Source organism: Piliocolobus tephrosceles, chromosome 14, assembly GCF_002776525.5.
Source record: "Piliocolobus tephrosceles isolate RC106 chromosome 14, ASM277652v3, whole genome shotgun sequence".
Classification (NCBI taxonomy): domain Eukaryota; kingdom Metazoa; phylum Chordata; class Mammalia; order Primates; family Cercopithecidae; genus Piliocolobus; species Piliocolobus tephrosceles.
In genome coordinates this window covers 105,632,650-105,656,141 of record NC_045447.1, presented here as the reverse complement: position 1 = coordinate 105,656,141, position 23,492 = coordinate 105,632,650, and the positions used below count along the sequence as shown (strand labels likewise).

The window sequence follows — 23,492 nt, the reverse complement described above, 5'->3', positions numbered from 1 at the left end:
TAAGATCACAGCAAAAGCCAGAAGGACCTTGAAAAAACTGTTAGTAGAAACCATATGGCCTTTGAGGAGGTTGCAGATAAGGGCTTAAGAGAAAAATAAGGTAAATCCTGTTGGAAACTGGAGAAGAGGGAATCCTTGTAATATGGTGGTAGAAAGTTTAGCAACACTGTCAACTGCGTTGTGTGTACTGTGGAAAATGGAAAATGTACCTAATTAGCTGGGTGATCTAGCTAAGGAGATGTCCAGGAAAGTGTTAAAGGTATATTCTGGTTTCATCCTACTGATTACAGTAAAATAGGAGAGAATGAAACTAAAGGGAGGAATTTTTTTTTTAAAGGGAACTAGGAATTCATGGTTTTGAAGACTCCTAATCTCCAGAAGGCAAATGACATGAAATTTAAGAAAGGGCTTCTAAGCAAAGATCGACTCTATGACAGCCTTAGAAAAACATCGTCTAAAGAAGGGGTTGACAAACTATGGTTCATGGGCCAAGTCCAGGCTACTGCCTACTCATGTCTGAACTGCAAGTTAAGAAATTTTTTTTTATCATCATTTGAAATGACAGGGAGAAAAACAAACATCATTTCATGACATGGAAAAATTATATGAAATGAAAATTTCAGTGTCCATTAATAGTTTTATCGGCACACAGCCTTGCTCATTTGTTTACATATTGTCTGTGGCTGCTTTTCTTTTACAAAGGTAGAGGGGAGTCTTCACAGCAGAGACGATCTGGCCTGCAAAGCCTTATCTACTATCTTGCCTGTCACAGAAAAATTTATAGACCTCGGTCTAAAAATAAAACAAAATTCTTTGTTAAGACCCTAAAAAGAGATAAGAAGTTTCCAACTGTTACCCAGGAACAGTGTTGCACACTTGTAGTTCCAGCTACGTGGGAGGCTGAGGTGGGAGGATCACTTGAGCCCCGGAGTTCAAGGCTACAGTGAGCTATGATTATGCCACTGCACTCCAGCCAGGTGACAGAGCAAGACCCTGTCTCTAAGATTTTACAAAAAAGAAAATAAACTTCAATTGTTCAAACAATAGGGTCTCTATGGAGGTTAGAGGCATTATCTCTCAGCAGTTTCAGTAGAAGCCCAAGGTTAAAAAAACAACAAAAAAGGCTTATCTCAAAATGATATGTGTGACTTTCATCTAACAGAGTGAATTCCAAGAAGATTCAGATAAACTATGAAGATTTTAAGAGAATTATATTATCAGAACTATCACTAGACTGGACTGGTAGGTACAGGAACATTTCAAAATGAATAGGCTTTTGGACTCCCAATTTTCTTTCTTTTTTTTTTTTTTTTTGAGACGGAGTCTTGCTCTGCCGCCCAGGCTGGAGTACAGTGGCCGGATCTCAGCTCACTGCAAGCTCCGCCTCCCGGGTTCACGCCATTCTCCTGTCTCAGCCTCCGGAGTAGCTGGGACTACAGGCGCCCGCCTCGCTCCGCCTCCCGGGTTCACGCCATTCTCCTGTCTCAGCCTCCCGAGTAGCTGGGACTACAGGCGCCCGCCTCGTCGCCCAGCTAGATTTTTGTATTTTCTATTAGAGACGGGGTTTCACCGTATTAGCCAGGATGGTCTCGATCTCCTGACCTCGTGATCCGCCCGTCTCGGCCTCCCAAAGTGCTGGGATTACAGGCTTGAGCCACCGCGCCCGGCTGGACTCCCTAATTTCTATAAGCAAAAAGCAGGTTGAGAAAACTACTCAGCTGTAAACCTGTGCCAGCACTTACGAAAAGAGAAGGATGATCTAGAAAACCGAGTCAATAGTCAGCAAGAATTATTCCTAGGCCCTCAGTTCTAATCAAAGACCTTCCAACATTTGTCTCTCTAGATTTCAGAGTTACTATGGATATGTGGCTCCTTTGTGCCTGTTTTCCCTCATTGAACAGTACCTATAGTGGCTATCCAATGCCTGTTGCACCACTCTATATTGGAGGAAGGGTAGATAACTTGCTTTTTTAGTTCGTAGGTCTTCTTATCAAACAGAACTGCACTCAAGGTACTGTACTTAAGGAGTAACAGAGAAGCTTCATCTGTACCTAGATCTGATTTGAATGATGATATTCTGGATTTTGAGCTGATGTAAAGGGATGAGACTTCTTGGGGTAAAGGGAGGGGGTAAACATAGCCGTATTTGTTCCATACGGATTATCTGAAATAATACACAAATATCCTACATTGGAGGGAATATTAATATTACTTCTACTTTAGTCTAAATGTGATTCTTTTTAAAAGAATCCTTTAATTTTGGAACAATTTTAGGTTTACAGAAAGTTACAAAAATAGTAGAGTTCCTAAATAGCCTTCACTTTGGTTTCCCTAATGTAATTTTGTATGTATGTAACTATGTAATTGTATGTAACTGGGATATAATTGTCAAAAGATTAACACTGGTAGATTACCACTAACTAAACTCAGACATTGTTTTGATTTCACCAGTTTCTCCACAAATTGTCTTTTCTGTTTCAAGATTCAATTCAGGATACCACAGTGCCTTTTGTGATTTTCGTGGCTAATAACAGTTGGAAAATGAAGGATTTAAACCAAGCTGTTACTGGTTGTTCCATATATTCCCCATATTTATCCAACTGACTGCACATCTATAGGAAACAGAAGCTCCTACCACACTAGATGGTTGAATGGTTGCCCCCCAAAAGCTATGTCCATGTCCTAATTCCTGAAACCTGTGAATGTTAACATTATTTAGATAAGGAGTCTTGCAGAGATATTAACGTAAGAGTCCTGACATAAACCATGCAGGATTATCCAAGTGGGCCCTGAATGCTATCACAAGTGTCCTTTTAAGAGGCACAAAGAGGAGAGACAGACAGGAAAGAAGAGGCCATGTGAAGATAGAGGCAAAAATGAGAGTAATGTGGTCTCAAAGCCAAGGAACACCAATGGATTGGTGGCAGTTACTAGAAACAAGGAGAGGCATAAAACGGCTTTGTTTCCCTGAACCTCTAGAAGGAACATAGCCCGTTCGGTATCTTAATTTGGGACTTCTAGGTTCCAGAACTGTAAAGAAATAAATTTTGTGATTTTAAGTAACTAAGTTTATGGTAGTTACAGAATTCACAAGAAACTAATACAAATAAAAGGCATCATACTAGAGTAGGCGTACATATCATTTATAGATTCCTGTCAAAAGGTAAGAACTCCTCCACTACATCAATAATTTCTCTCTAACTCTACCTGCACTACCCCTACCCCACCAATCTTAATACAGTGGGACCAATGAGTAGGATATTGGTTCCTATCTACATTTTTAATTGTCTGAAATGAGATTAATTTACTTGATCCTATTGCTAAAAGAAGTAGCTCTATTTACCTTTCTTTTGGTTTATCATCTCTTTTTCTTTCGTAAGTGGCATGATCTTGCTTCGTTGGATCATAACGTATGATGTCCCTACATAAAAAAAGGAGGGGAGGTTGGAAGAGATAAAACAGAACACTAATACAAAAAGTAAATAGCAAATTATAATTCAGCACTAGGAAAATTCTAATTTTGCAGCAAGAAGAAGCCATATGACATCAAAGAAGATAACGAGGATCTTACTAAAAATAATATATACTTTTTTTTTTTTTTTTTGGAGATGGAGACTCACTGTGTTGCCCAGGCTGGAGTGCAATGGCATGATCTTGGCTCACTGCAATCTCTGCCTTCCAAGTTCAAGCAATTCTCCTGCTTCAGCCTCCCAAGTAGCTGGGATTACAGGCATATACCACCACACCCGGCTAATTTTTATATTTTTAGTAGAGACGGGGTTTCAGCATGTTGGCCAGGCTGGTCTCCAACTCCTGATCTCAGGCGATCCGCCCGCCTCAGCTTCCCAAAGTGCTAGGATTATAGGTGTGAGCCACCGCGCCTGGCTGAAAAAATATTTTAAACTACCTACTTTTGAGATTTCCTGGATTTTTTTTAGCTTTTAAAATGATTTTAAACATACTAAAATACATACAGGTAAAATGATATACTATCTGGGATTTGCATAAAACATTTCACTGTGTAAAGCAGGGATTGGATAAAGGTATAGAAGAAAACACTGGTCACATGTTGGTGACTGTAAAAGCTAGGTAACGGTGTACAGGGCTTTCATTACGTTAGTCTCTCTAAATTGCATGCCTGAAAATTTCCGTAACAGTTACATTTATATAAATAGTTTTACAGTTACTAAACTGTTTTCCAATTGTTTCACTAATGAAAGTGATGCTTCTATGACATCTAAGGGTATAAACACTGAAATAATTTAAGATTAGTTCCTTGAAGTGAATCATTGGGTCAAAGGTAAGTATATTTTTAAGGCTCTGATACATATTGCCAGCTGCCTCCCCAGGCCATTAAAAGAGGCCTAGTTTTAAATTGAGTTCAAGAAGACATTTATGGCAAAGGATGATATGGTAGAATGGGATGGAACATAAAACATACTTAAATTTCTTAGCAGCTGCTGATCCTTTGTTTGTAGAATTGCTTAAGTTGATTTGCAAAACACTTTGTACAACATTCAGGGCTTTCTTTTTTTCTTCCGCAAGCTCTTCTTCCTCAGCAGTTTTCTTTTCATTTACCTCTTTGAGGGAAAGGGATAATTAATAATCTCTTGGAAAACATAGCCTGAGAAGTCTCAGTCATCAAATATTTACCAAGTACCTAAACATGTACAAAATCCATTAAGACAGGAAGAAGAAAAGTTTAACTTCATTTCACTAACCTCCATATCTCAAGACCCTCAGCCATAGCAAACTCAGAAAGTCTGCATGACTAGACAATGAAAAGTCCTACTTCTGTTCCTAATTATGAAACAATCTGAATTTAATGGCTTTCAGTACCAAGTCTAAAACTTTTAAGGCAAAGATTGACAAATGTAATAGAGCAAGATACTAATAACTACAGTGATTATAGACTCTTTGATTTTTTTTAGCATTCTAAACGTAATCTAAATTATGTAAATCTAAAAATGATAAAGACAGTGAAAAATGGTAATGGTATATCTGACAATATTAGTGGATAGTTGTTTCAGTCTTTGATTCAATAACAAGTATTATGGGAAAAAAAACCATATGCCCTACACATACCAAGGCATCATGGAATTTTACAAGCTACTATCCTCAACTACTACAAACAGAAAAAATATCAGAGAATAAAGTTAAACAGCTAGTTTGGATTATAGAAATACCAAAGTAGTCTAAGCCTGTATGACTCTTTCAATTTACTGCGGGATATAAATAACCAACTAACAGAAACTAGAATAAAATGCTGATTTAAGTACTCTACAGGGATGCCCCCAAAGCTTCTAAGAGTTCAAAGGAATTTGAGATAGTGTTTAACTGAATCAAAACATGCTTTATAAACTAGGTAGAGTTATGAGGTAAGAAAGATAAAGTTGAATCCCTAGAGGTGGTAGGAAAGCATGCTAGGTGTCGGAAACAAAATGAACACATATGTTGAAATAATAAAGTACAAAAAGTTTACACTGTGTTAGGCTGAAACACGGAACTGCTGATTTCAACAACTTTTAACTATCAAAAACATCAATTTAAATTTTAATCTAATAACCATTAGGGAAGTAGAATATAATGCTGAAAAAGGCTCAAGGTGCTATAGGCTGGCTGTGTTGCTTACTTGAGACACAATATTGTGCCTCAAAATTTGGGAAGGGATCAGGTGCAGTGGCTCCATGCCTATAATCTCAGCACTTTGGGAAGCTGAGGCAGGAGGATCACTTGATGCCAGGAGTTTTGAGAACAGTCTGGGCAACACAGCGAGACCCTGTCTCTATGGAAAAAAAAAAAAATTAGCTGGACATGGTGCCACGTGCCTGTAGTCCTAGCTGCTAGAGAGACTGAGTTTGAGGTTACAGTAAGCTATGAATGTGCCACTGCACTCCAGCCTGAGGAACACAGAGAGATCCTGTCTCCAGAAAAGTAAAAAATGTTGAGAAGGAAAGAAAAAAACAACAACGGAGGTTCTAAGAATGGACACGCCATCAACACAGAAAGGTTGAGAAGAACTGGTTTGGACTTGCTGAGTTTTAACACAAACTCAGGAAAGCCTGTGGAAAATATCCAACAGGCACTGATGACCAGTTGTTAGCTCAGCAGAACAGCAAGGAAGAAAGAAGACCCAAATTTGAAAAACAGTCATGTGCAAGTGAAGGCTAAAGCTCTAGGGACTTACGGAACCCTGGGAAGAACCCATTATTGGAGGCAACAGAAAAATTAGGAATCAAGAGTTAAGAAAACCAGGAAGTTATGCAATTGGAAGCAAAGTGAACATTTCAAGAAGAGATGATCAACAGTGACATATGCTGTAGGTTAGCTGAAGAGGATGTCGTTGGAGACAATGCCACTGCACTTGGAGAACAAGTTGTTTATGGCTTTGATGGAACACATACCCAAAGAGTTGTAAGAAAACAGACAAAATTGGCAGAAGTTAAGAAAATAACCTCTCTGTACCTTCTAAATGAAGGTTATTCTCCAGGTTCTGTTCATTCTTGTGTTTTCAACATGGAGTTTTGAGTGAGAAAGTCAGGTAGAATACAATGCTGGAAAGAGCTCAAGGTGATGGAGGCTGGCTGTGCTGCTTCTTGCAGAATAGACAAACATTGTGCTTTCAAAAGTTGGAAAAGGGCCAGGTACAGTTACAGTGGCTCATGCCTATAATCTCAGCACTGAAACAGAATTTGGGAGGACCCTAGAGAATTCATTTTAAACCTCTCTGAACCTTGGTTTCCTGAAACAGTCCAATACTGTTAATAATCACCTCAAAGAATTGAGAAGATCAAATCACAGATTGTTTTCAATAAAAAGCCAACTGCTACTGAATTAGATGTGATTTACTTTTTCACTTCAAATTTAGAACTGAAAGAGAGATGGAGTAGAAACTTGAAAACTGGCATGGTTAGAGGAATGGCTTTTTTGGGACCACAAGACCTAACTGTGTGTAGAAAAAGGAAGAAGCTAGAAGGGGAAGAATGAAAATGCCAGTGATGAAAGGGATAATAGCAAGTAGGAATGGTGAGGATTAAAATGCAGATTAGATTAATTCAGGAAGGATTAAAAAAAAAAGAAGTGCAGAGAAGTTCTGAGATTAGGAGAGGGAATTAGGAAGCTCATTCAAGCCAGCCACATAAGAGGTAAGGTGTTTTTAAAAGGGTAAGAGGAGAAGATCCTGTAGAAAAAGTTTGGAAGTACTGCTGTGAAAAATGCTATAGTAAGTGAAAAGAAGTAGAATTAGGATGCTTCTGATAGCATCATTACTCTTAGATACATTCAAATAGGGATAAATTTAAGTAGAATGACATTCAATGATACACAGCTTTAAAAAATAATCTGCACCAGGTATGCACACTGGAGGATGAACACTCTTCCTTTTAGAAAGCCAGGAGTGACTTAACCATCTTCCATGGCTTCACCCAGAACCTGCTGATCAACTGACACAGGCTGCCAGGTAGGAAACTCAACTTCTTCTCATACCAAGGATGGGATAGAGGAAAACGGGAACTTTGGTGGATGCTATTTATTCCTTTCCTTTCTGGCAGCTCGAAGTAATTAAATTTTCCTAAATTACTATGTACAAACTTAGTATTAACTGTACATTTGATTATAAACTCCTCAATCCAATGTCTGGGATGGAAAGTTTCTTCATGTGTTAAATAAAGGAGGTACACTAGGTGATTTCTCAGTGTCCCCAGATATGACATCAGGACTCTGGACAACGAAGCATTTACCTTCCTGTTCCTCTTCACTGTCACTTTCTAGAAATCGAGAGTCCATGCGGAATCTGTCATCAGTGCCAAAGTGCGACTGTAAATCCATGAGCTACACAGACAGAAAACATACATAACTGATAGCCACATTCCCAAGAAATTGCTTCTGACGAAGACTGTCAATGTACACCTCCCCACACACTGAAATTCACTACACTAAGATGTTTGCCTACCTCCATCTACCTATGAATCAATCAGAAAGGATCACAGAAGACTTACTCCCCAAATAAACACCCCGATGCTATAATGGAGGTTAAGGTCTGCCTGCATTTACCCAGATTTAAGGGCTATGTCAAAAAATAAGGACATGTCGCAAGTTTAATTATTTTCAGTCTTCGCTAACCTTCTGTCCCGCTCTGCCCTCAAACTGAGGTTTAATTTTGAACCTATTACTGTCATCTTCAGAATCAGATTCCTCATCATCACTGCTATCAAACAGCTTCCCAGATGTTTTACCCATAGACTCCTGTGAAGAAACACAAACGTTTATTAATAGCAGAGGCAAACAAGTAGCATTTCCTTCATAAGGTAATCTTCTCCCTCACATTGAAAGCCAATAACCCAGACTCATCTACCAGGAATGAGTAAATGGCGGGTCACATGGAAGGTCACATGGAAATTCCTGACTCAGTGAAATCTAACTGGCCTCTGGGATCACTAACCCAGAGGATCCCCAGTGAAGCCTGGATTTGGGGAGGTAGTTATTACATGCAAGAACAGTTTCTGTAGCGTTTCACTAATACTGATGTCATGCTGCAGATGCTGTGGAGAATACAGGTTCATATATAAAAATCTCCAAAACCCCTGCAGTCTCAATGTGTGGTGACCTGGCAAGCCCTGGGTCTCACTGGGGCTCTCAGGAAGGTTTTATGTTGAGATTGGCAGTTGTTTGTGATGTGGATCTGCAGAAGTAGATGAATGTCCACAGGGACATCCTGAACTTCTTACTTTTACCCTTTCCTCTCCTGGATGGCTCTGCTCCTGAGTCGATGTCTCCTCTGTTTCACATTCACTGTCAGAACCGAAGATGATGTGTGTTGGCTTATCCTCTGGATGACCATCCTAGGGAGGCCATCAAAAGCATTGCATCTTAAAAAGATTTATGACGAAGACTCCAAAAGCAATTGCAGCAAAATCCAAAATTGACAAGTAGGATCGAATTAAACTAAAGAGTTTCTGCACAGCAAAAGAAACTATCAACAAAGTAAACAGACAACGTACAGAATGGGAGAAAATATTTGCAAACTATGCATCTGACAAAGGTCTGATACCCAGAATCGATAAGGAACTTAAACAAATCAATAAGCAAAAAACAAACAACCCTAGTAAAAAAATGGGCAAAGGACACAGCAGACACTTCTCAAAAGACGTATACGGCCAACAAGCATACAAAAAAAATGCTCAACATCACTGATCATTAGAGGAATGCTAATCAAAACCACAATGAAATACCATCTCACACCAGTCAGAATGGCTATTACTAAAAAGTCAAAATATAACAGATGCTGGCAAGGTTGCAGAGAAAGGGGAATACTTATATACTGCTGGTGGGAATGTGAATTCATTCACCCACAGTGGAAAGCAGTTTGGCGATTTCTCAAAGAACTTAAAACTATGATCTGACCTAGCAACCCCATTAGTGAATATTTGCCCAAAGGAATATAAATCATTCTACCATAAAGACACATGCACACATATGTTTATTGGAGTACTATTCATATTCATTGGAGTACTATTCATATTTATTGGAGTACTATTGGAGTACTATTCAGCAAAGACACGGAATCAACCTAGATGCCCATCAATGGTGGACTGGATAAAGAAAATGTGGTACACAGGCCCCACGGAATACTATGAAGTCATAAAAAAAAAAAAATGCAATCGGCCGGGCGCGGTGGCTCAAGCCTATAATCCCAGCACTTTGGGAGGCCGAGAAGGGCGGATCACGAGGTCAGGAGATCAAGACCATCCTGGCTAACACGGTGAAACCCCGTCTCTACTAAAAAATACAAAAAACTAGCCGGGCGAGGTGGCGGGCGCCTGTAGTCCCAGCTACTCGGGAGGCTGAGTCAGGAGAATGGCATAAACCCGGGTGGCGGAGCTTGCAGTGAGCTGAGATCCGGCCACTGCACTCCAGCCTGGGCCACAGAGAGAGACTCTGTCTCAAAAAAAAAAAAAAAAAAAAAAGAATGCAATCGTGTCCCTTGCAGCCACATTGATGGTGCTGGAGTTTATTATCCTAAACAAATTAAGACAGGAACAGAAAACCAAATACTGCATGTTCTCACTTATAAGTGGGAGTTACACGTTGAGTACACATAGGGGAGCAATAGGCCAGGTACAGTGGTTGACACCTGATATCCCAGCACTTTGGAAGGCCAAGGCAGCCTGATTGCTTGAGCTTAGGAGTTCGAGGCCAGTCTAGGTGACATGGTCAAACCCCATCTCTACAAAAATACAAAAATTAGCTGGGCATGGTGGCACGTGATTATAGTGCCACCTACTCAGCAGGCTGAGGTGGGAGAATTGCTTGAGCCTGGGAGGTGGAGGTTGCAGTGAGCTGAGATCATACCACTGCACTCCAGGGTGACAGAGTGAGACCCTGTTTAAAAAAAAAGGGGGGGGGGACAATCAAAACTGCGGTCTACTTGAGGGTGGAAGGTGGAGGGTGGGAGGACAGTGAGGATTGAAAAGTTACCTATTGGGCCGGGCACAGTGGCTCACACCTGTAATCCCAACACTTTGGGAGGCCAAGGCAGGCAGATCACCTGAGGTCAGGAATTTGAGACCAGCCCGACCAACACGGTGAAACCCCATCTCTTTTTTTTTTTTTTTTTTTGAGACGGAGTCTTGCTCTGCCGCCCAGGCTGGAGTGCGGTGGCCCGATCTCAGCTCACTGCAAGCTCCGCCTCCCGGGTTCACGCCATTCTCCTGCCTCAGCCTCCCGAGTAGCTGGGACTACAGGCGCCCGCCACCTCGCCCGGCTAGTTTTTTTTTTTTGTATTTTTAGTAGAGACGGGGTTTCACCGTGTTAGCCAGGATGGTCTCGATCTCCTGACCTCGTGATCCGCCTGTCTCGGCCTCCCAAAGTGCTGGGATTACAGGCTTGAGCCACCGCGCCCGGCCGAAACCCCATCTCTACCACAAATATAAAAATTAGCTGGGTGTAGTGGCGGGTGCCTGTAATTCCAGCTTCTCAGGAGGCTGAGGCAGGAGAATTGCTTGAACCTGGGAGGCGGAGATTGCAGTGAGCCGAGATCATACCATTGCACTCCAGCCTGGGCAACAAGAGCGAAACTCCATCTCAAAAAAGAAAAGAAAAGAAAAGAAAAACCACCTATTGGGTACTATGCTGATTATCTGGGTATCTGGGTAACAAAATAATCTGTACACCAAACTTCCAAGACACGCAGCTTACCCATGTAACAAACCTGCACATATACCCCCAGAACCTAAAATAAATATTGGAAGAAGAAAAAAAAAGCATTGCAGCTTAAAACAACCCAATCTCAAACTGAACATGTCTAAACCTATCACCTCCTTCCCCTGCCAAGTCTACTTCCTGCCCTTTTTCCTTATCTAGTGAATGCCATCACTATCTGTTTATTTGCCCAAGTCTGAAACTTACAATTCCTCTTTCTATCCCTATCCATTTATCACCAAGTCCTATCAGTTAAACTTCTTGATATGAATTCAATCAATCTATTCCCATTGCTGTTTTCATGGTTTTGACTTTTCACCTCCCCAAAGGCTCTCCTTGGTTCCAGATGGACCCATTCGATTTGTTTTCATCATAGTCTGAAGGATCTCTCTGTAAAAGGCCAGAGTAAATATTTTAGGCTTTGCAGGCCACATGTGGTCTTTGTTCTGTATTTAAAAACTATTTTTAGCTTGAAGGCTGTACATAAATAGGTCATGGGCTGGATGGCCTTTGAGGTGTAGTCTGTCAACTACTGTTCCAAAATAGACACAATTAAAATTCTTCTCTCCTTTGCTTAAAATTCTTCACTCTCTTTTCATTTTATGAACAAAATCAAACCACTAGCCTCATTTCTTGCCACCTCATGCTGTGTAAGTTTTAGTTACACTGACTGAAAACATTCACCCTTGTATAAATGTTCCTTTTTCCTAGAATGAATGCCTTTCTGCTTCCTTCCCACCTTTTCGCCTGGGCCTGACCAATTCCCACAGATCTTTTCCTACTACTCAGCTCAGACTACAGAAGTTCCCAACTGACTTGGTGTGTTTCCTGTGTGCTGCCAGGGCACATGGGCACAATCTCCTCCTGGCCCTGTGTAACTGAACTGTGACTGTCAGCATGCCACGCCATGAGCCAAAAACTGTATGAAAGGCAAGATCATCATCTTCATACTATAAATCTGGCACTTACTATAAAGGTGTACTTAACAATTGTTAGAAGAATGAACAAAAGCCTGTTACAGTAAATCTTGAAGACTTGGCAAGGTATAAATCACTTGACAAGTGACTTATATGTAAATTCAGACACATTTGAATACATTACTTAACTATACCAGGTATAGCTTCTAAATGAAAGAAAATTCTAAAGAAAATTTCAGATAAACTAGATGAAACAAGTTAACTCAAGAACCAAAACATGAAACTGGTGAACACCAAGACAATCAGCTCTATGCGGGCACACCTCACTTCATGGGAAGGAAAAGCTGGCCTTTGTGAGTTCTTGTTAAATCCATACATTGAAAATACACTCACCAACTTTGCCAGAGCATTATGCACCAGCTTCTTCTGCGCTTCTTTTGCTTTTTGCCTCGCTTCCAAGGCTGCCAAACGCTTCTCATTGTCTTCAGCATGCTTACCTTTAGCACTCAGATCTGATGAATTACTAACAGGAAGTGAGAAATCAGTTTTGATTTCCGAAGTGTCCTTGGATGAGACCTTTGGTGATTTCTTGAGATATGTGAGGCTGCTTGAATCAGACCTCTCTTCCTCTGAAGCTTCTGTCTTTGTGGTACTATGGCAGCTGTCTTTGTCAAAGCCTATGTTGTGAGTCTTTGCACTAAGACTTAAGAACTTCTTACCTTCTAATGGCCTAGAAATAGGATTCGTACTTCTGTTTTCACAACTGCTAGGGGATACTGCCTTGCGATCCTGGCTCTCAAAAGTGGTCTGTCTTTTTTGAGGCTGAATATAGTTTGGGCCATTCGCCTTCTTTGCATGTTGGCATGGAGTCAGTTCACCTGATGAGCCATTAACATATGGGGACCCCTCTTCCATGGGTATGATACTGGGATCCTCATGTTTCATGGAATTCTGATCTTTATTAATATTGCTAGAGGCAACATTGTCCTTCAAGGATTTTTTCATTGACTCCTTTTCATACAGACAGCCTACTCCCTTGAAAGCCTGGAATTTTGGCTTTAAATTGTTTTCCTTTGGTTTCTGTTTGCCACAGGTGTTCTCCTCTCCTTCTAACAGGGAAGCCACAATCTCCTCAGGATGAATACACTGTCGGCCTCTGCGGAGGCAAGTGGGAGCCTTGGGGCTTTTGGAGCCTCTGTCAAACTTGCACTGGGTGGTGGTTTCTGGTCCATCACTCTCAGTATCTCCATTTGGAACCTTCAGATCACTGCCAGCCAACTGTTCCAAATCAGCTAAAGTGAGATTCACACGAAGGCAGTTTTTCATCATGGCATTATACTCCTCATCTCCTTCACAGTCAGCTAATTCTGATGCAGAATCAGCATCTTCACTGCTACTGGAGTTAGAGGGAGATTTACAATTCAGAGACTTTAATCCATGACCAAGGGCTGACTCTACATTGCTTTTTCTTTTTTGTAGTTTAATACAGTGATCAGAAAGCTCACAGTTTTCTCTATTTTTCAAAGAAATTTTCTTTGTAGATTTTTCCATTTGTGAAAATTCTGTACTGTTTTTGACCTTAGCAACACTTTTTTTCATTGCAATGATTTCATCTGTATCTCCTGAGTCATACTCAGTATCATTTCTCATAATATCATCATCACTATCATGGCAAGAGACATTATTTTCGATACCTAAACCTATTAAAGAATGCAGTTTGTGAATGCCTGATTTGAAATCATCCCTTACAACTTCAAAAGGATCATTTTCAGATTCATTTATTGAGGGTTGTGTAGTTCTCTGTAGGTTTTCCTCTTTTGCAATCATCATTCTCAATTCATCTTCAGAATCAATATCATCATCAGAAATGCTATTTCTCTTCTTGGCAGTTTCCAAGCTAGAAGTCTTAAAAGGTAGATTTTTAAGTTTCTGAGTATCAGAAACAGGTACAGGCGATGCTTTAGAAGGAGTAATGGAATCACAAGTTCTTTTTTCTGCAGCCTGTTGCTGTGTTAAGGGTGGTCTCTCTATTACCCTCCTGGGCCTTGTACTCATGGCCAGAGACCCAATGGAACTCTCATCCTTCTGCACTTTTATCACCTTCTTGGGAGGACCATGAAAGTCAGAGAACTCTCCTCACCGTTTCTTACTCATAGGGTCATTCCCTCCTTCTAATTCCCAAGTCAGGCTGGATATAGGAATGGTGTTTGTGAAATCCTCCCCTATCTTCTTTAGGTTGTGGCAGTATTTTGAGGGATCATATTTTATGACGTTACGCAAGTCAAGAAACAAAACTAAAGCACTTGGTTTTAGGAAAACTTACCAATCTTTGACACAAAAATTACTGCTTAATCTCAAATAAGTCATTTACCCCCCCTTTCAGTTTCCTGTAAAAGAAAATGAGGACTTAATTAGGTTACCTTTCAGGGTCTAAGAAATTGAGCTTTCTATGACATTTTCTGAGTTAAAGTCTAGTATCACCACTATTACTTGGCAGAAATTACTCGGACTGTAGATAGATATTATAGCAAACCTATTCAGATTATATTATAGGTACACAGGTCTCAGGGCTATTTTCTGTAAATCACAGAAATCCATCCATCGAGCTGATACAGTAAAGCAAAGTTCTGGGTTCAGGAGAACCCAGAGGACATGGCCACATGTGTGTCCTTTACTCTCAAACTCTTTTGGCTATTTCTGTCTTCTCAGTTCTTACTCATCCTGATTCTCCTAGCTCAATAACGTCCACTTCACATGAACTCACTCTCTGCAATCATTTTTAGGTCTTTATTAGAAAGCTGGGCTGGGCACGGTGGCTCATGCCTGTAATCCCAGCACTTTGGGAGGTGGCGATGGGCAGATTACATAAGCCCAGGAGTTCGAGACCAGCCTGGGCAACATGGTGAGACCCCGTCTTAAAAATAAAAATTAAAAATTAAAAAAAATCTAATAAATCTTTACCAGGACTACGTTGACATTGTCCAGGAAAGATTCTAGTTAACATCGATGTGTTGTAATGACGGCTGTCATTCACAGATTCCCTAAAGCATGTGAATAGGCAAGTATTAAGGTGCTTTAAGTGATCACTCTTTTTTGTTTTGAGACAGGGTCTCACTGCTGCCCAGGCTGGAGTGCCATGGCATGATCGTGGCTCAATACAGCTTCAACCTTCCAGGCTCAAGTGATCCTCCCAACTCAGCCTCCCCAGTAGCAGGGACCACAGGCATGTGCCACTGGGCCTGGCTGGAATTTTTTTTTATTAATATTTTTTGTAGAGTTAGAGTCTCACTATGTTGCCTATACTGGTCTCAAACACCTGGGCTCAAGTGATCCTCCAGTGGCCTCCCAAAGTGCTGGGATTACAGGTGGGAGCCACTGCACCCCACCTTAAGCGATTACTCTTGAAAGTCCCTTTGTTCAGTAACTACTTATATGTGTCAGTTATATGTGAGATGTGGCAAAAAGTGTCTATTGTCTCTACTGTCCTTCAATATTTTCCTCTTTGCCATCAGCGGCTGCCATTGGTGGAAAGCTGGAAAGCGGAAAAGAAGAAATCAGTACTTTCTTGACTTTGAGCCACTTGTAGGGAGGGCAGAAGTCATAGCTATGTCCAGTGCAACTAGGGCCTGGATTCAGGTAGTGGCTTCAGTGGCACAGTAGCTGTGAGCTCTGAGGACACACATTTTTCCTTCTCTGGTCCCAAGGGGGTAGTGGTTTACTGCAGTTGTCAGTGGCCAATCTGACCTTTGGCTTTTGCTCCTCCAGCACTTGTTTAACTAACTGCATATACTATATTCCCTCTGTTTGAAATACCTGCTACTGTTTCCCTTACTGACTGACACCAAGGTTAAAAGCCAAAGAATATATCAAGACGGCTGGGCGCAGTGGCTCACGCCTGTAATCCCAGCACTTTGGGAGGCCAAGGTGGGCAGATGAGATCAAGACCATCCTGGCCAACATGGTGAAACCCCGTCTCTACTAAAAATACAAAAGATTAGCCAGGCATGGTGGCACACACCTGTAGTCCCAGCTACCTGGGAGGTTGGGGCAGGGGAGTTACTTGAACCTGGGAGGCAGAGGATGCAGTGAGCCGAGATCGTGCCACTGCACTCCAGCCTGGGGACAGAGCAAGACTCTGTCTCAAAAAAAAAAAAAAAAGAGGAAAAAAAAGAATACATCAAGACACACTGCTCAGAATTCCATGATACCAGGTCTTCAAGGTCTTAGACAATGTGACCTCATTGAATAGGCATTAGAATTTGCTCACACTCTGCTCTAAACTGTTTCTCAACCCACCATCCTCCTGCTTGTCCACGTATTTTTATCTACTATTCCTACTCCCAGGACTACTTCCCATCACTTCTACTAATTCACAACCTACCTGAATTCTAAAGCCTTCTTTAATGAAGGTCTCCGGGTCTCTCACACCTCTTTAGCTCCTTCAGCAATGGCTTTGAATCCATGTATGACAATATGAATACACTAATAAACCAACCTGCCTCTTTGGCACTCATCATTTGAATTACTTAATTGTATAAAACCTCAATCCATTTTCTCATGCTCTAATTGTTTCATACATGTAGGTGAGTACCAAGAAACTGGGAACATGCAAACAAACACCTAAAGATTTACTGATAGAGACAGTGAAATGCTAAAGGTATTTTACAAGTATCCATCACTGTGGTAAATAATTACTTTGACAGGCCAAAGGATATTTTACGTTTATGTTGATTTTTAAGGTGAAGAATAGGTAAGACTCTTCCAAATTTGCTCACAACCCAATTCTAAAAGAAAAAAAGAGAATTTATTTACTATATGTGACACAAATGGAAAAGATTTAATAACAATATTAGGTAGATACAACAAAAAAATCAGTGGGCTATGATTACTGTTGGGTTTAGCTTTCTGACAATGAGTTACCAAAGAGAAAAACTGTGAGAGGGAAGGAAAAAAAAAGGGAGATCTGGAGCAGCTATCAATCCCAAAGTAAACCATGTAGGATGGTTTACAAAAAACACAGGCTGCTAATTTAAACAGGCAAACTTGGGACCTGCCTGTATTCCTGGCTACCTATGTCCCTTGAAAGTCCACCTCTGCTTGAGTTTTGATTTCTTTCTCTGTAAAATGACAGAGAACTATGTTTACCTACGAGTTGTAAATGCACCTTGAAAAATCAAACTCCTATCTATGTTAATTGCCTCAAGAAAGGGGAAAAGAGGAGCTGGTTTTAGACATGACACCCACGATCACATGATCTCAGGCATCCGTTCCCAAGACTATGTGATTGGCTCAGGCTACAGAGGAGACTCACCTTATGCCCTGGCACTTCTGTCCCTGGCACAGCTTTCATATGGAAATCCACTCCTCCTATCTTTTCTAACAAGTTGGTGTTACCTGTTGTTGATTTTTCTTTCTTAACTTTTGCTTCCTCTCTCTCTTGGGCCAATCTGAATCAAAAAGAAAATACAAATAAAAGAGTCAGAACAATCAGCCACATAAAATGGCTATTTCACTTTAGGTGAGCCTAAATGAGCACTATAAAGTAAACAGCTTTATAGTATTAAAAACCAAAATAAAACAAAAATGCTTTGTTAGTAGCATAATAGCTTACCTACTTATCTGAACATACAATGTTTTTATTGTAGAATACTGGAAGACAGAACCGTGAAGAACACAAAACATATTCTGTATCCCTCATCCTATTGTTAATAGTCTACTTCAGCTTTGTTCTATATGTAAATATACACATTTTATAATGTAATCCAAATATCATAAGCACAGTTGGGTACACTTCATTTATCAACTTATACATTCTTTGAAAACATCACTATGATTGCTGCACAACATGCTTTTCCATCGATCTACTGTAGTTTAGTGACCAGTCCCTTACCACCAGCAACTGAGCAATACAGGCTTGGACAGCAGTGAGAAGCTGTGCTGTCAGGGCTGTCCCACCAGAGCACGAGAGTTCTTTTCCTAGCCCACCCACTACAGTCAGTCTCCTGAATCCCTGACATGCATGCTCACACCTGTGCTCTGCTCCAGTGGATGTCCCAGTCCCCCATTTTGGAAGACCAAGACCATGGATTGCAAGTTCTCTCAATTTTCCCCTTTCAGTTTATATACGTTTGACATTTTATGTTATTTCTCTCCATTCAATCTTCCCCATGACGAATGTATCTTTCGGAGCCCAATTTGTTAGGTCTTGATTATCTGTATCCTCCTAATGGAGAGAATGCCCCCTCTTTCGATTCGAATCACCGCTGCCTTCTTCAAGCCTGGACAACTGCACAGAGCAGTTGCCTCTGGTCTGTCTCCTTTATGTCCCAGAACAACCATCAGACCCAGCTTCTCAGATATATTCACGCAGATATTCCAAGCAGCAGCACTGTGTGTTCAACCTGCTCACCATGGGGCCCCAGTGCCTGAACACAGTATGCTGGCAACTGCTGCTGGAATGAAAGGTATATAACCACCCTGTTTCACAGTCTGAGGCTTCAGCTAAAGAACAAAATCAAATTCTCACCTTTTCCAGTAAGACCAGTCCCCAAAACATGCCTCAAAGTAGGCTGCTTGCCATTTGTTTTAGAATATATCTGTTCCTGTTACATTTCATTGGTCTGGAACAATCTTATCAACTCTCCTGGTCATTCTATCTTTTTCTTTTCTTTTTTTTTTTGGAGACAAAAGTTTCACTCCTGTTGCTCAGGCTGGAGTGCAATGGCACAATGTAGGCTCACAGCAACCTCTGCCTCCCGGGTTCAAGTGATTCTCCTGCCTCAGCCTCCCAAGTAGCTGGGATAACAGGTGCCCAGGACCACACCTGGCTAATTTTTGTATTTTTAGTAGAGACAGGGTTTCACCACGTTAGCCAGGCTGGTCTTGAACTCCTGACCTCACGTGATCCACCGGCCTCGGCCTCCCAAAGTGCTGGGATTACAGGCGTGAGCCACTGTGTCCGGCCTCTATCTGCATATTCTTAAATTGTTTCCTATTTTGAAAACTCCCCAACGAACAATACCTTTTCTTCCTGAAAATACCTTTAGGATTTTAAAAGCTCTAATGGTTTTTATAATACATTGTCTTGCTCTTAAATCACTTGCATAATCATTCTTATGCCTGTCATACAGTGATCTCCTATTTCCTTTATATTTTTGTATGACACCAGCATTAATAGTCAAAATCAACATAAGCAATTCAGAAGTCTACTAAAATTTAAATGCAGACAATGCTAAGATTCAGCAACTCCATTTTCTGATATAAACCGAGTGAAACACCTGCAGATACATAGGATACGTGTTCCAGGATCATCTACAACCATGAAAAGGTGGAAACAGTCATCAGTGGGAAGGGACCACTACACTGTGCTATAACCATTTTCTGAAATAGTACTAACAATTGTTATAAAGGGAGAAGATCTACATTGCCACAAAAGGGTGTGTTAACAAAGAGATAATAAGTACACATATACTTTTATAGTTTATTATATACATACGTAAATGCACGAAATTATCCTTTTTGTTGGCCTCTGGCGTGAAGGGATTCAGAGTTGAAAGGGATTTCAGCTCTACTTATAATGTTTGAATTTGTTAAGAATACCATATTACTTGATAATTTGAAATAATATATAAAACCACTTACGATATTAAAAAAATAGTGTTTAAATCCATGTGATGCAAAACTTACCTGTGCAAAAAGTTTTCTTTTGCTAGTTGAATTTGTAATGTTCCACCTTTCCATTTTGTTTTATTTAAAACAGACATACCTATAAAGTAAAGAATTATTACTCAAGTACATGGCAATGAAAAATATATTTCAGCTTGTGCTTTTTCTAATTATTTAGTATCAAGAAAAGTAGGCTTGTTTATCACAGAGACCCACAGGAAGTGGAAGAAAAGAAACGAGACCGGGAGAGAGGGAGCCTAGGCTCTTGTCTCATGCTGACAACTTACCAAAAGAGTCTTTACACTCCCTATCTCACAGTGTTACTAGATTGGAATGAGGCAGAATGTGTAAAAAGTAAAGCAAAATTTATTTGCAATTTGTTTATAAACAAATGTCAGGAACCTCTGAATAACTGACACTTAATGTATTTTTTATTGTTATTTCCTGTAACTATAAAACATGTATTTCCTGTAACTATAAAACAATCATCTTTTCAGGTGAATCAGAGGACACTCTGGAATCCTACAGTACCTTAATTTTACTTACCACCTCATGCTAATTATCATTGTAGAACTTGTAGATGAATTAACTGTGAGTAACTGAACTGTGTGAATTACTATGCCCTAGTAATTCATTTCTCTGAGTATCTGCTGTCAGCTTCCTTAATAATACCATTAACAGAATTTTGCAGGTGGTAGATACTATACTAAGTACAAATGTATCTTTTATTTTTGAGACCGAGTGTCCCTCTGTCGCCCAGGCTGGAGTGCAGTGGCACGATCTTGGCTCACTGCAACCTGCCTCCCCAGTGATTGTCCTGCCTCAGCCTCCCAAGTAGCTGGGATTACAGGTGCCTGCCACCAAACCCAGCTAATTTTTGTATTTTTGGTAAAGATGGGGTTTCACCATGTTGGCCAGGCTGGTCTCAAACTCCTGACCTCAAGTGATCCACCTGCCTTAGCCTCCTAAAGTGTTGCAAATGTATCATTTAATTTAATTCTCACAGAAATATTATGAGGCAAGTACTATCTTCTGTCATTCATCACATTAGCAAACGGGCTGAAAAGTTTAAATAACTGCCACAGGTCACAAAGCCTAGTTATGTATTCTTAACCACAACTTCACATTTGTCACATATATTCCTCACTGAAAAATAGAATAAAGCAATCTTTTTGCAAATGAAATTACAAAAGACTGATTGCCCTCTTCCTCTATTAGCATGTTCCCTTTACTTATTTTCTGTGTCTTTTTTCACTTTTTGGCCTCCAAATAACTAGAATATGTTACTGTGTCAGTGGCAGTATGGATTATCTCCCGTTCTTCATTGAAGGCCACTGTTTGCCCTTGACTTTACTAAACTTATCAACAAGAGATTTCAAAATTTCAAGGATATGGTCTTACAAGGGTGTATTGTAAAGCTCCCTCCTTGAGTGTTTAGTGACAAGGATTAGCTCCCAAAGAAATGATCAGACTGAGGGGGAATGTGGCATGATATTCAGTGGGATATATGTAACAAGCAGTTTCTATGAAAGTTTGGTCCCTTGTCCAAAATATTTGAGAATAGCAGTTTTAAGTAAACCCACCAGCAAGTGCTACCATGTCCGCTGATGCCAAATGCAATGGACCTAAACCTGCTGAGTCATACGATACTGGAATTCTCTTGATCAACTGCTGTCCCTCTAGATAACGTAAAAATGGCTGTGGAGGTTTAGACTTAGAACCAAAGGTATTCCAAGTTACAGAGTGATATAAACTGGCAAATAGTATAGAAAATTTATGATGATCTTACATTTTTTCAGGTCTGCTTCTGCTACACTGATGTTGATATATGCAAAGACTTTCTGTGGGTTTCCTAAAAAAAAAAAAAAACCAGAAACCAAAACACAATTTATTTAAATTCTTATCCAGAGAGCAATGTAAAAATGGTTGTTTCTAAATTAAAAAAAAAAAAAAAAAATTAGTTCTTGAAAACTTATTCTTTCAAGCATAAACCTTGTTTTTTTTTTTATTGGCTATAAAATAAGCGTGATTATAAAAATATTCCAAAAAAGAAGAAAGTGTACAGTAGTCAAGGAAACATTTTGATTGTATGCTAGTGATAGTCTACTTAATGGGACACTTAATGTTAGAAAATTCTAGTTCTCCAAACTAGAAGTTAATATGTTTTTGAAATCAGATGTTTAGAATTTAGAATTTTTTCTTATTTGAGAAATGAATTCTGGTTAAGTTCTACATCACACATTATACCTCCAAAACATCACTTAAAACTTTTGGTGTTCAGAGCTAACATTTATCTTGGGGTTGTTTTATTTTCTAGTACTTAACCTGAGTTATGTCTGCCTATACCCAGTGAAGGACCATAAATTTACCTTGGTCATCCTTCCGTGTGATGATCTCCACATCCGAAACTTCTCCAAATCTGCTGAACTGATTTTGCAGGTCTGCCTCAGAAATGTTCTGGCTAAGGCCACCCACGTAAAGGCGCTTCGTTTCTCTGTTCACTTTCATGGAGGCTGGTCATATACTTGGTGTGTTCTAGTGGGAAAAGTAATTTTCTGTATACAGAGAAGAAGAGTTCTTTCCCTTAGTTCTTCTAAAATCTAACAAAACAACGACTTCCTCTGAAGCGACTGTATCAAATCCGTCTCCTGGATCTGTATTTCACTTCCAATTGTATTGCTTCCACATTTTAGTCTTGGAGGTTTAGCCCAAGCCCTACATCCACATTTTTCATGAATGTACTTTGGAACAGCAACCCTATACCCATGTAGACACAGGTCCAGAGGTTTTTTCCTCCAAATGGCCATAATATTACTCTATCCCTCTTAATGTTACGTATTCACGTTTTTAGATGTTTTTCCTTGATTCATGCATACATTCATTTACTGTCTGTAACAAAGGCTGATAGAAACAGGATGTGGCAGGTAATGCACTAAAAGATAAAAAGAGCTAGTCTACCTCTTCCTAATAGTCTTCGCCCCCAACCTACCCACCCCAGCTTTCTTCCTCCGGGAAGACCCAAAGAAGTGAATACAGAGGCTAGGAGCTCCTCATAGCCACAAAAGAATTAAACAAATGGCAAAATATTATGTCACGGTAAAAGTGCTGCAAAGTGGGGTTCAGTCACAAAGATCAAGTGATATAGCGAATACAGACTTGTGTTTTAGCTACGTGCCTGCATTGTACAATGTAGTTTGCATGTTTCCCATTTTTCAGAAGAGCTCAGAAGAGCAGAAGAGGTTAAGTCACTTTCCCAATGCCATACTGAAAATCAGTGAATCCAGGATTATAATGCAGGTCTAACTTCAGAACTTGGAATTCTTAACACTATACTATGAAGGTTGCTGGACCACAGGAGACTCAGGAAAGCTTTTCCAGAGGTACTAGGGCCCATCACAATATCTCTCATTTCGTTTAGCACCCGGCAGGCGCTCAGCTTTCGCCCTGCCCTTCCCCAAGAGCTGAGACTCTTTCCAAACCAGACTCCCAACCAGCGTCCACCACATGGCATGTATTCTGGGCAGAGCTCCGGCCTACCTCTTCCTGATAGTCTCCGCCCCCAGCCTACCCGCTGCAGCCTTCTTTCTCCAAGAATTCCCAGAGAAGTGAAGAGAGAGGCTAGGAAACGGCCCTGTGACTACTCATGCCTGAAACCCACCCCTCACCACGTCATTCACCTATAGCCAGCGCCGCTGCAGCCCCTAACTTCTG

At 40.4% G+C, this 23,492-nt stretch overlaps 2 protein-coding genes across 2 annotated transcripts in view; both read right to left on the bottom strand.

The window, feature by feature from the left end:
- The window catches only part of NOL8 (nucleolar protein 8), a 19,904-nt gene extending 5,611 nt beyond the window's left edge, over nucleotides 1-14,293 (bottom strand). Inside the window, exons 1-6 of the mRNA XM_026449424.1 lie at nucleotides 12,510-14,293; nucleotides 8,727-8,840; nucleotides 8,122-8,244; nucleotides 7,740-7,830; nucleotides 4,442-4,580; nucleotides 3,344-3,421 (exon numbers count right to left, since the gene is read on the bottom strand). Of these exons, the coding sequence (XP_026305209.1) occupies nucleotides 3,344-3,421; nucleotides 4,442-4,580; nucleotides 7,740-7,830; nucleotides 8,122-8,244; nucleotides 8,727-8,840; nucleotides 12,510-14,171 (2,207 nt within the window). The 5' untranslated portion in view covers nucleotides 14,172-14,293. The remainder of the gene's footprint in view (nucleotides 1-3,343; nucleotides 3,422-4,441; nucleotides 4,581-7,739; nucleotides 7,831-8,121; nucleotides 8,245-8,726; nucleotides 8,841-12,509) is intronic.
- Nucleotides 14,226-23,492, bottom strand: LOC111528573 (nucleolar protein 8-like). The gene is made up of 7 exons (XM_023195292.3): nucleotides 23,319-23,492; nucleotides 22,151-22,336; nucleotides 21,571-21,633; nucleotides 19,803-19,881; nucleotides 17,428-17,563; nucleotides 16,832-16,900; nucleotides 14,226-14,387 (listed from the first exon to the last, which is right to left on the bottom strand). Exons 2-7 carry the CDS (start codon nucleotides 22,287-22,289, stop codon nucleotides 14,253-14,255), a joined length of 621 nt encoding a protein of 206 aa, XP_023051060.2. The 5' UTR covers nucleotides 22,290-22,336; nucleotides 23,319-23,492; the 3' UTR covers nucleotides 14,226-14,252.

Coding starts and splice junctions, on each gene's coding strand:
- LOC111528573 (XM_023195292.3), bottom strand. CDS start 22,289: ATGAAAGTGAACAGAGAAACGAAGCGCCTTTACGTGGGTGGCCTTAGC. Junction 19,882..21,570: donor AGAAGCAGACCTGAAAAAAT/GTAAGATCATCA, acceptor TTTACTTTATAG/GTATGTCTGTTTTAAATAAA. Junction 17,564..19,802: donor AAAGAAAACTTTTTGCACAG/GTAAGTTTTGCA, acceptor TTTTTGATTCAG/ATTGGCCCAAGAGAGAGAGG.